The sequence below is a fragment of the Mastigoproctus giganteus genome, chromosome 7 (assembly GCF_048544385.1).
Source record: "Mastigoproctus giganteus isolate SK-2022 chromosome 7, ASM4854438v1, whole genome shotgun sequence".
Taxonomy (NCBI): Eukaryota; Metazoa; Arthropoda; class Arachnida; order Uropygi; family Thelyphonidae; genus Mastigoproctus; species Mastigoproctus giganteus.
This window is the reverse complement of record NC_143581.1, coordinates 104,713,683-104,727,615: the sequence shown is the minus strand read 5'-3', so window position 1 is coordinate 104,727,615 and position 13,933 is coordinate 104,713,683. Positions and strand designations below refer to the sequence as shown.

The 13,933-nt window shown below is 37.0% G+C and overlaps 1 protein-coding gene across 1 annotated transcript in view; it reads left to right on the top strand.

Annotated features, from left to right (window-relative positions):
• Window positions 1-13,933, top strand: part of eIF3l (eukaryotic translation initiation factor 3 subunit l) — a 425,669-nt gene that overhangs the window by 127,160 nt on the left and 284,576 nt on the right. The window contains exon 7 of the mRNA XM_090377051.1: window positions 1,989-2,062. Coding sequence (XP_090233177.1) covers window positions 1,989-2,062 — 74 coding nt within the window. The remainder of the gene's footprint in view (window positions 1-1,988; window positions 2,063-13,933) is intronic.

The window sequence follows — 13,933 nt, the reverse complement described above, 5'->3', positions numbered from 1 at the left end:
ATGGAAATGTTAATGACATGCAGGAATTTTTAGAGTGTAGTTAAATTGCTAATTATCCCACTGTACAAAGCATTATTTATATCCGATTTAGTAGTGTACATATCTGTGGAGGGTAGTAAAACTAATTGTGGGTACAAAGATATATTCACACAGGAAAGACTCCAGTTCTGTAAACTGCCAAGTTTGGAAAGTTAGTCTGTGTATGGGGATTTAATTGAGGCTGTTCAAGGCCATAAAAGGCTTGAGCAAACTTAATGATGATGTTGGCAATTTTCTCTTTCGTTGTAATGCAAACAAGGGGACATAGCTTCAAATTAAAGAATAATAATCATTTGTTGCATATAAGAAAGTCAAAAAATAATCATCTCATAGTTTTCACAGTAGCTATTTTCTCTTTTCAGTATAATGCAAATAAAGGGACATAACTTCAAATTAAAGAATAATATTCATTCACCGGATATAAGAGACACTCAAAAAATAATTAACTAATACCACATAATGGGGGGGAGAGATTTCATGTGGATTTAAAGTACTAGATGAATATTTGGAAGAGACAAACTCTTGGTAATAAGAGACCAGTGTTACCTTGAAACAGTTGTCACAATGGTATGCCCTGTATTTTAGATAAATAGAGGATTCACATTTTGGAAGATTGCATTTGTATAACATGATACTGGAAATTTAGGTTTGCTCATTGATAAGGTCAGTTTCCTATGACACTGGGTCAACAAAATCATTTGTAAGAGAAACTGAACAAAGAAATTGGCATAATTCTTATTCTTAAATTTTATATAAGTACATCTAGGTCTATATTTTTCATGTGTTGCTCCTGGCAGTACTTACATACATTTGTTTCTTCAGTTTCATTTCAAGTAGTTCATTTTGTATTATGTATCCACTATGTATTGTCCTGAAATTTTTTCCAGTACACACTGCTCCCTGTCTTATCTCCATTTTCAATTAATAGTAGATATAATTTTAATAGAAGGCAGCACAATAATAGTTTTGAAAAGTCAGAGGACATCACACCTGTGAGCCACACTTGTCAACTTTTGGTTTATAAAAGCTGAAATTAATATGTTCAATGATGTATGTGTGTTTGTCAAAGAGCACCTAAGTGATTTTTCAGCAGTCTGCTTGGTATTGTAACACCATGCTATTTGCAGAAATGTATTTACATGAAACTTTTCATAATTTCAAACCTCAAAATTTTAACAAAAATTATTACTTGTAAATAAACTGACTTCAACAACCTAAGCAAAGAACCATATACTAAGTTTTTATGCCACGATTGACAACATATATATAAAAATGTTGTTGCAAATAGCACATAGTATAGTGACTGTGCCCGCATCAATGGCAGCAAATGTGTTAATTCTGTTTTGTTTTTTTACAATAATTTTACTCAATAATGCCAGATATCGATTTAAAAAAAAAAAACAGATTAAAGTTTTTAAGCATTTATATATGCACTTTTCATATTTACAAAACTTCACTATTTCACAAAGGAACACACTCGTGAAAGGGTTAAATTATTTCAATTCCTGCACTTAATTATAAGGTACATATTATCATATGTTTTATTGGAAGTTTTTCTTCTGTAATACTCATGTAGACTTAACATATTATTCATAGGTCAACATAAATTAGCAAGTCTCAGGGTGCTCAGTAGCACCCTGAGTTTTAGACAAATAGAGGGTTCACTTTTTTGATGTCATTTGTATTAGTATTGGTAATTTAGTTCAGATCTCATGGATAAGGAGTCAAAACCTAAATCATCTCTAATATGAGCATAACCCCTAACCTTCATAGCCATTAGTTGATCTGTCAGTGGGAGGACTAACCCATTCTGAAAGCAGAAATTGAATGCTGAAATATATACATTTCTTAAAGTAGAACCTCTGACTCTTTATACTTTCTTGCAATCTAAAAAGAATATATTGGAAGTTTAAAGAATTGATAATTAGTTTTTATATTTATTCTTCTAGGTGCAGAAGGTCCTGTACAACTAGAACTACCAAATCAGTGGTTGTGGGAAATAATTGATGAATTTATCTACCAGGTATGTGACTTTTCTTAAAGGGCACAAAATCACTACTGATACAGTAAAGATAACTGTTCGTAGTATCAGTCAGTATGAATATTAACCATTAACTGTTGTAAATATGATATTACTGTTTAGAAGTGATTTCAGGTGGAAAATATTCAGATTTAGACGAATATCAACAGTCCCGCACCTCCATATGATTGTACTCTATTGCTGAAACTTCAGCAAGTATTATTTTAATTTGCTAGGAAGCCAGTATTGCTTATGTGGAAAGAAAAATAAAAAAAATAAAAAAAATAATTAACAACTGAAATTAAAAGAATAAAAGAAGACACTCACCACACGAAGCACTTCACAGAACACCACTTTAATGGCCAGCTGCTATCTGTAATCCGAACAGAACACCACACAAGGATGTCCTACCAGCAAAAACAGATGCATCAACTAAAAATAAAGGATAAGGGTGACAATGGATATGATTTCCTTGACATTCAGTTGTTAATTTCCTTATTTTTTATATTTTTGTTTGAATGCAACAACAGAGGTTTTATAGCAAACAAAAATACTTATATTGCAATCCAAACAAAAATTTATCTACTTCTTATATTCAGGGATGGATCAAAAAGTTTGAGAACTGAATTTTATTAAACCAAATATAATACTAACAGGTAGCGGAAAACTGGTTTGTCCAGTAGGTTTTCCTGAAGTTTGCCATAGTTCTCGTGTTGCCTTTCTTTACCTTAGCCTCTTCTTCAGGTTCTGTGTTCAATTTGAATGTTGGAGACCAACATTTTCCAGCCAACTCTGTCTCTTGCTTTGTGGGAAAGTTCTTGCCTTGTGTTGTTAGAGGGCCCCCCCCCTCCCGTCCATTCTTTGATGTTATCAAGCCACTTTTTTCTTCATCTTCCTTTTGCTCTTCTGCTTTTAATCTCCCCTTGCAGGATTTGTCTCTGCAGGTCATATTGAGGGCTTTTTATAATATACCCAAGGTATGCAGTCTCCCACCTTGCAATTGTAGTTAATAGCGTTCTTATTGTCCTTGTCCTCTTAAGGACCTGCTCATTGGTGACCTGTTCGGTCCATGGAATTTTGAACATTCTTCTAACCATTCATATCTCGAAGGCTTCAAATTTCCTGATTTCCACCTTCCACCATGACCCAGGTCTCGAATCCATATAGGAGAATGCTCCATCTGTAGCATTTGGCCTTTTCTGAAAATTCAATTTAGTGTCACAGAGGAAGTTCTTAATATTCTAAAACCTCTTTGGCCATACCAATTCTGCTTCTAATCTCTGTGTCTTGGTCATTATTATTATTTGTAAATATCTTCCCCAGATACTTTAAGGTATTTACTTGTTCAATGGGGGAATTGTCACAACATATTTTGATTCTAGACACTGTGTTTTTGCTTATGCCCATAGTCCTGGTCTTTTTTGGCATTAATTGTTAACCATATATGTTTGCTGGCTGTTACAACTTTGTTAAGGAGTATTTGGAGATTTTCTTCTGATGTTGCAATGAGGACAGTATTTCGGCATATCGCAAGTTACTGATAACTGAACCACTAACATTCTAACCTTCTATGGGCTCTTGTATTAAATCTATAATGGTTTCAGCCTAGAGATTGTACAGCACACATGCTTGCCTCACTTCTTTCTGGATTTGTACCCAGTCTATGTTTTCTCCCTCTACAGTGATTGCTTATGTTGAAGTCAGTTTATGTATCTTGAGCTTCTTGCTCAAGATATAGTAACTGTAGTATCCTTAGTTCCTTTGGATCAGTGTTTAGTTTGTTTGAGAGCTGGAATAAGATATTTCTCAAGCAATCGAATGCTTTGTTAAAGTCATTGAAGCAGACAAATAGATTCTGCTTGTGGTCAATTGCTCCTTCTGCCAGAATATTCAGACCAAATATTGCTTCTCTTGTGCCAACCCCATTTTAAAACCCATCTGTTTTTTTCCAATTTGCTCTTGCATCTTGCCTTCAATTCTGTGTAGAATCATCTTCAAGCGAACTTTACTGGAATGGCTTATGAGACTTATTGTTCTGTCTTCTGCACATTTTGCTGCTCTTGTCTTTTTTGGTATGGAAATAACAATGGATTTCAGAAAGTCGGGTAGTTTCCCTCCACTGGATGTCACTGAAAATATTGAGCTGCTGTTTCCCCTCTTGTTTCAAGGTACTTGAGTATTTCAGCTGGGATGTTATCAATGCCAGTTGCTTTGTTATTGTTCATTGTCTTAATTGCTTGCTCCAAATCTTCCATCGAAAGTCTTGATGTTGACCATCTGTTTGGTCATTGTCATTTATTAGTTGTGTGTCCTGAATGCAGAATAGTTCTCAGGTATTCTTGTCATTTATTTGTTGCTTGTCCACAATTTTCCTGTTGTTTTTATCTAGAATGTGGCCTTTTGCACTGTTTTTCCTGATGTTGCATAGTTCCTTCATTCTTTGTGGACTAGATGTTCCTTGTGTTCATTTTGCAGATATTTAATCCTTTTACATCACTCCTCCATCCATATCTGCTTTGCCCTTCCTTATTTTCTTCCTAATCAAACTGTCATACATCTTATATTTTTCTTCAATTTTGTTCTTAAAAGTTTTTCCATTTTTCTTAATTTAGTCAAATTTGGTTAAAGCAACGTCAGAAATTACACTTGGCTATAGTATTAGTAGTAGTAGTGGCGTGTGATGCAAGCAAGCAAGTGTATGAGCTTATGCAGTATCAGCCAAAAAAAAAAAAAAATCACACCATTCCCTCCAAATGCCTGTCCAGTAGCTCCTTAAATTTATTATTTAACCTATCAACTTCCACAACGACAGATGGAAGTTTGTTCCAGCAATTAACCACCTGCTGGCTAAAGGCAAATTTCTTTTTCTTTTTTTTATGTAAACCCCAAACACGAGAGGTATTAGAACCTATAGTACTTAGTACTGTGGTTGGGTTGGAGGTTGAGAAGACAAAAGAAGATATTTGTTGATATTGGACTTGAACTTCTAGACTCTAATTTTCAGGAAATACGTATGAAGGAAGGTTGTTAAAGAAAATGGCAGTTGAATGAATAAACGAGGAAGATGAAAAGTTGGTTCTGTGAGTTTGAAGTTGGACAGTAAATGGATGTTGGCTGGTGGCAGCATGTGTTCGGACTGTTTTGAAAGAGAGAGTGGGAATTATAGAAGCCAATTCAGAAGAAAAGTGCCGATGTAAGTATCTGTAGAGGAGGCATGCAGCAGAAACAGTACGTCTATGAGACAGCGAGTGGAGAGACTCTGTTAGAGATGAATCATTAATTAACCTAACTGCCCTCTTCTCAATGGAATCACGAAGCCTTAGAGAGGTTTGGGGCACCACCCCCGATGTGAGAACAATATTCCATGGCAGGGCGGATTTGCGATTTATACAGAGTGAGCAGCTGTTTGGAAGAAAAGTAACGCCGAGAGCGAAAGAGAAAAACAAGTTTTTTAGATGCAGAGGAAGCAATATTTGTAATGTGCTTGTGCCAAGAGAGAGAGATTAGAAGTCAGGGTAATCCCCAAAAGAGATATATCATTTTGCTTAGAAATTGGAGTGTCACCAAAGATAAGCATAGGAGCAGAAGAATCCTTTTTGCGAGATATAAGACAAGACTGGGTTTTAGAAGGGTTGAAATCAACTAAGTTGTCTTTGCCCCACTGGAGAATTACCTGAAGATCGGCATTTAAGGAATTGGTAGCAGATTTTCGAGAAGTTGAAGCTGATTGAGCAGGGCAAGGTTTCACAAAATGGAAAGTGGACTGCAATGTGCTATCATTGGCAAAATTATGGATAGGATTTCCAGTCAATGGAAGAAGGTTATTAATATACAAGAGGAAAAGAGTGGGGGAAAGAACTGAACCTTGGGGGACACATGGCATTAGTGGAGAAGTTAGAAGACAGAGAGCCATCTACCATCACCCTCAGTGAGCGATCAGAGAGAAAACTCGATAACCAATTACAAAAACAGTTGGCAAACCATAAGATGGAAGCTTGTTTAGAAGATCTTTATGCCAAACATGATTGAAAGCCTTTGAGATGTCAAGAGCAACTACTTGTGTTTCACCGAACCTTTCCATTAAATTAGTCCATAAATGGGTAACATAAGCCAAAATATCACCAGTAGATCGACACTGACGGAATCCATATTGGCGATCATTGATCAGACGGAAGGTTTCTAGTAGTTTAAGAGTTGGCGGTTAATGGATTTCTCCATTACTTGAGAAAGAGTAGAAGTAATCGCAGTGGAACGATAATTGGATGGGAAGGATTTGTCACTCTTTTTAGGAACTGGTTGGATATGAGCAAATTTTCAAGCAGAAGGAAAAACTACTTTGGAATAAGAAAGTTAAAAAAGGCGGCAAAGAATAGGAGTAAGTTCAGGAGCACTGGTTTTGAGAACAAGTGCAGAAATACCATCAGGACCTGGAGCTTTCTTAGCATCAAGATTCGTCAAAATCCTTCTAACATCTGTTTGACGGAAGACCACAGGAGGCATTGAATGGAGTGTGTTGGGAATGGTGGGAGATGTTTTACCAAGATCGTTAATACATGAGTTGGAAAAAAAAATGGGATGCTAGCAGGTCAGCTTTATCCTTGGCTGAAGTGACAACAGAACCATCTGGTTTGGACAGAGGTGGGAGCAGAGATGGGCAAAAGTTGCGGCTAATAGCTTTGGCAAGAGACCAGAATGCTTGGCTACCATTAGAGCAAGAAGCAAGTTTTCTACTCTTAGCCTGTTCAAACTCTAGTTTGGACTGGTGAATTACTGCTTTACAATTGTTGCGAGCTTTGTTGTAGGCAGAAAATGAAACTGAATAATTAGAAACAAGCCAATTACGATATGCAACATTCTTCTCTTGAACAGCCTTAGCACATTTATTGGAAAACCAAGGTTTAGATAAAGGACGAGATTTTAAAGTGGAATGTGGGATAAAGGATTCCATTCCTGCAAGAATAATTTCACTGACACGATCTGAACAAACGTTGACATCAGAAGTTTTGAAACAGTAATCCGACCAAGGAAAAGAAGAAAAGAAGTCTCGCAGGTCATCCCGTTTTGCATTCTTGTAATGCCAAAAAACATGAGGTTAGGAATAGCCACGAGATAAAGGTACCATTGGAGAAGGGACAATCACCAAGTTGTGATCTAAAGTGCCTAAAGGACCTCTCACTTCAACAGTGTACTTAGAAGGGTTGTTTGTGAGAAAAAGATCAAGCGTATTGGCTGTATGAATAGGATTGTCCGGTATTCTTGTAGGTAAATGAACAATCTGTGCGGTTATTAGTAATTGCAAAAGCCTCAGTATCTAGACCTGCTGGGTCGGTGTGACTAGAAAATGGAATCCAGCTGGAGTTGTGAACATTAAAATCACCAAGGAAAATTACCTCACTGTTAAGAAAGTTGGACTGGAGAAAGTCAAGTTGCAAAGAGAGGAAGTCAAAGAGCTCCAAGTGATTAGTGGAGTTGAGAGAACGGTAGAGAACAGAGATGAATTTGACATAATGAGGTAGAGAGATTTTAAGCCAGAGAAGATCAAAGAGAGGAGATTTCAAACTGCCAAGTTTCTGACAGGGAATATCAGAACGGACATATGCACAAGTACCACCTTTAAGGCGAAAGGAATCATACAGCGAATAATTTGGGCATCTGAGATGAGCAGTAGTTGAATCAACCGATAACTAAGATTCTGTCAGAAAAAGTACATGGGGTTTGGAAGAGTGCAAGTGGAAATGGACATCGTTAAGATTAGAATTGAGACCACATATATTTGTGAAATGAATTAGGAAGTGTTTGGGAGGTTTAGATCTTTTCGCAGATAAGCTTGCTCTATTAGTTTGACAATTCATGGTGTATTCAGTGGTAAGAAAAAGTCAGGGGGACATGCTGTATGAAGTAATGAAATGTTTGGATATGGCATACACGTGGTAAGAATATACCCAGATCCTTGACATAACATGGCCTCGACAATGCTTCCCGCATACACACTACTCGGATTCCCTCTAGTCACTATCTGGCAGAGTAGAGGTAACAAGATTATACACTAGCTGATCCGGAAGCCTCCTAGAGAGCTACCAATAGAGAACTGTACGTCTATTCTACATCTGTCTTTTCTTAATTTGAATTTTATGCCCCCTTAGGATCGTAATCTGAACAAGTTGAAAGATCCCATCAGAATTCAGCGTGCTCAACCCATTCAAGGTTTACCTGGTCTTGGCGCATTATAGCCTTAGTTGCTAATGCACCAATAAAATCGAAATCAAATCAAATCAACCATTCAAGGCCTTATACACCTCCATCAGATCACTGCGTAGGTGCCTATTCTCCAGCCACTGCAATTTGCAGAACTTAAGCCTCTCTTGGTAAGAGGATCTCTTCATTCCCCTCACTAATCTTGTTGCCGTTCTCTGTACACGCTCAAACAAATCTACATCCTTCCTAAAATGAGTACTCAAGGTGTGGACTGATCATTGCCTTATACAGAGGGAGAATCACCTCCTTTTCTCTGCTCGCAAAATTCCTATATATCATTGACAAAACCCCCATGACCTGCCCTGGCAGCCTGTCTGCATTGCTCAGAAAACTTCATATCTGACTGCACAATTACTCCCAGGTCCTTTTCATTTTCTATCACCTTAAGTGTAGTACCATACAGTTGGTACGTTTCTTTGGGGTTACTTCTACCCATATGCGGTACTTTGCATTTGTCAAGGTTAAACTTAAGTTGCCACTTCTTATCGTATCTGCCCAAATTTTCTCGATCCTGTTGCAGTAGCACACTGCTATTACTGTCATTAACAACCCTGCCAACCTTTGTGTCATCTGCAAACTTCGACACTAACCGCCTGATATACCTTCATCAATATCATTGATAAATGGACCCAACACCAAACCCTTTGGGACTTCACTAATAACATTACTCCACGAAGAGCAGCACCCATTGATTACCACCCTCTGTCTGCTCCCACTCAACCATCCATTGTAGCAACTTACCCTTAATACCATTCTGCTCCAATTTGTGCAATAGTCTTCCATGCAGAAAAGTGTCAAAAGCTTTCCTGAAATCCAAATATATGATATCAAAATTATTTTTTGCATCCAGTTCCTTTGTAACCACATCATAATATCATATCAAATTTGTCAGAGAAGACTTTCCCTTAACAAATCCATGCTGTGTCTGAGTTATTGCTGCAGTCTTGTCTAGATGATCCTGCAATGTGTCTTTAACCAGTGACTCCATTATTTTATCCGGAACAGAAGTTATACTAACTGGTCTGTAATTACTCGTGTCACCTTTCGATCCCCCTTTGTGAATTGGGGATACATTTGCACATCTGCAGTCCGTGGGGAACTCCCCTGAGTCCAAATATATGATATCAAAATTATTTTTTGCATCCAGTTCCTTTGTAACCACATCATAATATCCTATCAAATTTGTCAGAGAAGACTTTCCCTTAACAAATCCATGCTGTGTCTGAGTTATTGCTGCAGTCTTGTCTAGATGATCCTGCAATGTGTCTTTAACCAGTGACTCCATTATTTTATCCGGAACAGAAGTTATACTAACTGGTCTGTAATTACTCGTGTCACCTTTCGATCCCCCTTTGTGAATTGGGGATACATTTGCACATCTCCAGTCCGTGAGGAACTCCCCTGAGTCCAAGGATGCTCTCATAATTATGGCTAAGGGTTTGCTTACTCCTTTAATATAACTGGATAGATCCCATCCACCCCGGGTGCCTTTCTTATGTTTAACTTCAACAATTTCTCCTCCACTTTGCTCTCAGTTATTACAAAATCATTAAGCATCGTGCTACAATTTGATAACCTTCTGCCATTTACAAACCTTAATAACTCATGTGTGAATGTAGATGCAAAATACTCATTCAATTTGTTTGCTCTCTGAGCAGGATCATCACCAGTCGAACCATCTATATCAAGTGGACCAATCAGATTCATCACCTTCCTTTTGGAGTTTATATAAGTAACGAAACCCTTGCTGTTTTTCTTAGCATTCTTTGCCAAAGATTTCTCGTAATCTGCCTTCGCCTGCCTATAATATCACAATGAAGTCAGAAAAATCTCCATATAAATCATGCCATTTTAGTTTAGCCTTAAACTTTGGTAAACTTTTCACTAAAAAGGGAATCTTATGTTTGGTCTATAAGATTCCCGTTTCTTTGTAGTCATGTTTTGCCTCTTTCACATAAAGATGTATTTCAGTAAAATATGCATTAATCAAGAACCACTGTCTAATTTTAATTCAATTATTTCTGCTCTTTCCTTCTTTTAAAAGTTTACATTGTGACATTTTATTACACTGCATGGTAAACTGAAAAAGCGATAAGCATATGTAGCTGCCTTATGTGTAGGTCACAAAAACAAAATGTGCAGGCATAGGATATGACATTGCTCTTATTAATATTTTACCTGTACTGGAAGAGGGTTTGATCATATAATGTAGCCATTTGTTGTTGCCTGTTTAGCACTTACAGCAAATTGATTTCTCTCTAAACATTGATGTATTATGGAAACACATTTGCTATAAAAAAATTGGCAATATTATTAATAGCCACTTAGTGCAAGGAAGCCACAGTCTTTTGCTTCCCCGGCCAAAAAAAATAAAATAAAAAATAATAATAAATAAAAATAAAGTAGATTATATAATAGAAAACAAATTTTATGCTTCCCTTTGCATGTAGGTAACTATCCAGTTTCCTGTGAATTTCTTGAAACTGTCAGCCTCAACTACCTGCAGAGGCTACTTGTTCGGCTAATCAATGATTTCCTGGCTAATAGCAAATTTCCTACAATTGAGTCTAAACATCTCTTCCTGTAATTTGAATTTATGATCCCTAGTTCTGGAATTCTTTATAGTTGTGAAAATTTCACCTTCATTCATTTTACTAATCCCACTAAGAACCTTATAAATCTCAATCAGGTCCCCGCTAAGGGGCCTGATTGAGGTTTATAAGCCTTTCCTCATACAGTTGCTCCTTTGCTGATCTCACCATGTGAGTTGGCCATCTTTGGACTCAAGAACCTCAATATCAGATGAGGTCTCTTACCTTAATTGCCTTACAATTACAGTGGGATCAAGACGTTTATCGAATAGGTATTGTTCGATAAATCAGTGATAGGACAACATGGCTTTCCTGGCCACCTTTTTTTACACTGCTCACTTCTTATCTGCCCATATAGTAACTCCCAGATCCCTTTCTTCAACCCCCACCAAGTGTATAAGTTTATTCTGGGTTGTATTCCCCAAGTGTAAGACCTTGTAGTTTGCTGCATTAAAACTAGATTCCACTTTGTGTGCAGATTTTGACTTGTCACCATTTACCCCTCGTCAGTGTATTTATAAAAATCAGAAACAGTGGTGTCCAAGAACCGATTCTGACGTTACATCAATCTGAAGAATATCCATTAATCACAACCTTCTGTCCTACAGTCTATCCAGCAATCCTAACGTGTTCCAGGTTATACAGCTCTCTCTCTCTCTCTCTCTCTCTCTCTCTCTCTCTCTCTCTCTCTCTCTCTCTCTCTCTCTCTTGACAGAGGCAAATGCCTTGCTAAAATCAATATAAACTGTGGTAACATCTCATGAGGATCTATCAAATCCCTTGCTAAAATCCAAATAAACTATGTCAAAATTAATCCAGCTCATGAGTAACTGTGTTAAAATAGTTTTAGAGGTTAGTTAAACATAATTTTCTCTTAACAAACCATATTGTGTGTCCTTCAGAATGCCATTTCTATCTAATGTCCCTGGATTGCACTATTAATCATTACCTCTAAGATTTTTACTACCATAGAAAGTCAGACTAACTGGTCTGTAGTTATGGACTTCATTCTTAGAATCATCTTTATGGGTTGGCAATGTGTTGGCACTTCTCTAATCCAAAGGAATCTCTCTCTCTCTCTCTTCTGAGTCCAACGATACCCTAATAATTGACCTTAAACAAAATTATTGGGTACATTCCATCAGTTCTGGGTACATGTAGATACTCATCGCACCCTTCATAAACCCCTTGTCTGTAGATTACTTACTCCCACTTTCGTTATACATTCTTCCATCTGACTCAGCAAAAGTTCTTTTCACACTCAGGCTGCTTTTGATAAGAAGCATGACCCCCACCACCCCTTTTGCCTTCCCTAAATATATTATATATACCATGAGGAACTCGTCATCTCAGATTTCCAGGTGGAACCCCATTTTTGTTAGCCCTGTTATGTCAGCATTAGTTATCCCAGTCAGGAGTTCGAATTAACCTAATTTATTGTCAAACACCTGACACCACTGTAGACGCAATTAAGAATATATTTACTACCCTTGAAGTTATTTAGGCTTGTTTCCTTAGCTTTATCTTTCTGCTCATTTGGAACGTTACCACTCTCAGAAAAAAAAAAACATCTTATCAACATAGGTTGTTGTGGCAACAGATGAGAATTCTTGAGCTGAGTACAAGCATTAATTTGACTGATATCAGATAAACATGTGACATATTAACCCCCCCCCCCAAAGCAGTTTCCCTCAACACTTACAGTATCCTCAGAGATACTGGTGGGGGGGGGGAACCTGCACCACCTCTGTTCAATAGAATACTGTTTCTACAAAATAGATTCCTCCTACCTACAAGTGCAGACCACACTGTAAAAATTCTCACCTAGAGCCTTGCAGAGTCCCTCAAGTTTTGAGTTAATTCACAAGGCTTATAAACCCTACTATCATGTTTATGGGCAGAATTGCAGACACATACACTTCTGACCTAACTCATATCATTTTTTTCAGCATTGTCTTACGTATACCCAACAGATCATCAGGTCTTGTTTATTTAATATTGTTAGTCCCCACATGAATAATGATGCTGTCTTTACTCTCTCTAAAATCTTATAATCTGTTGGTAACATCTTCAGTTGTGGCTTTTGGCAAACACACCCTGGTTCTGGTCCACCTATCATTATTACAAAAAATTTAACCATTTACCTGACAGTAGTCTCCCAATAAAACTAAGTCTTTTTCAATCAGAATATATCATGAGAAACATCTCGAATTCAAAATGTAAACTTGCCATTTAGTATCACCTGCATAGTTACCCTATGTGCAAGAACATTGTACTCATTTTGAATTTCATCAGTTTTCGTCATTCTGTTGCAAAGATTAAAATGTGGTTTTTACACCATATAGTACAGTATTTTTATAATGGATGGCAAGTAAAATGTTTTAGGTGTTGAGGATAAAGTGAAAGTCATTAGAGAAATAGAAAGCAGGAAGAATTGTGCTGTTCCTCACAAATTTAAGTCATTGAACTGCACATAATTTGGAATTTAAAACAAAATTTGAAAATAATTATAGTCATTTGAAAAGATTTGTAAGGTAAGTGGTCCACTTTTGTTTGGAGAAAATGCCGTGTATCCACTTGTTTGATAGATTGACTTAAATTGCTTCACAGCGTATGTTTTGAAAAAATTGCAGGTGAAACAAAAGATATGAATAATACAATTGCTCTGGTGGGATTAAATTTAGGGGCACAAATGCATGAAGGGTGTGTGGACAGATGCATTTTCAGTGCAGATTAGACATGATTCCTTTTTTAAAATTAACTCCTGACAGAACATTAAAATTCAAGGGGGGAAAGTGTGTGGGCTGTGAACTGTCAATAGATCAGTCATTGCAACAGGAAATAAATGATTATCATAGGAAAATCTAAAATCCCACAATGTTTCAAGATGAACATTGTTCCGATTGCAGTTGTCATGGGTATTTGTGAATGCTTCCACTTCTCTCCTCTATTGCATTCCGTTACCAATGCAATTGAGGATAATTCCCTTATAATTTAGCTTTATTTGTCAAAATATCTGCACCTTCTG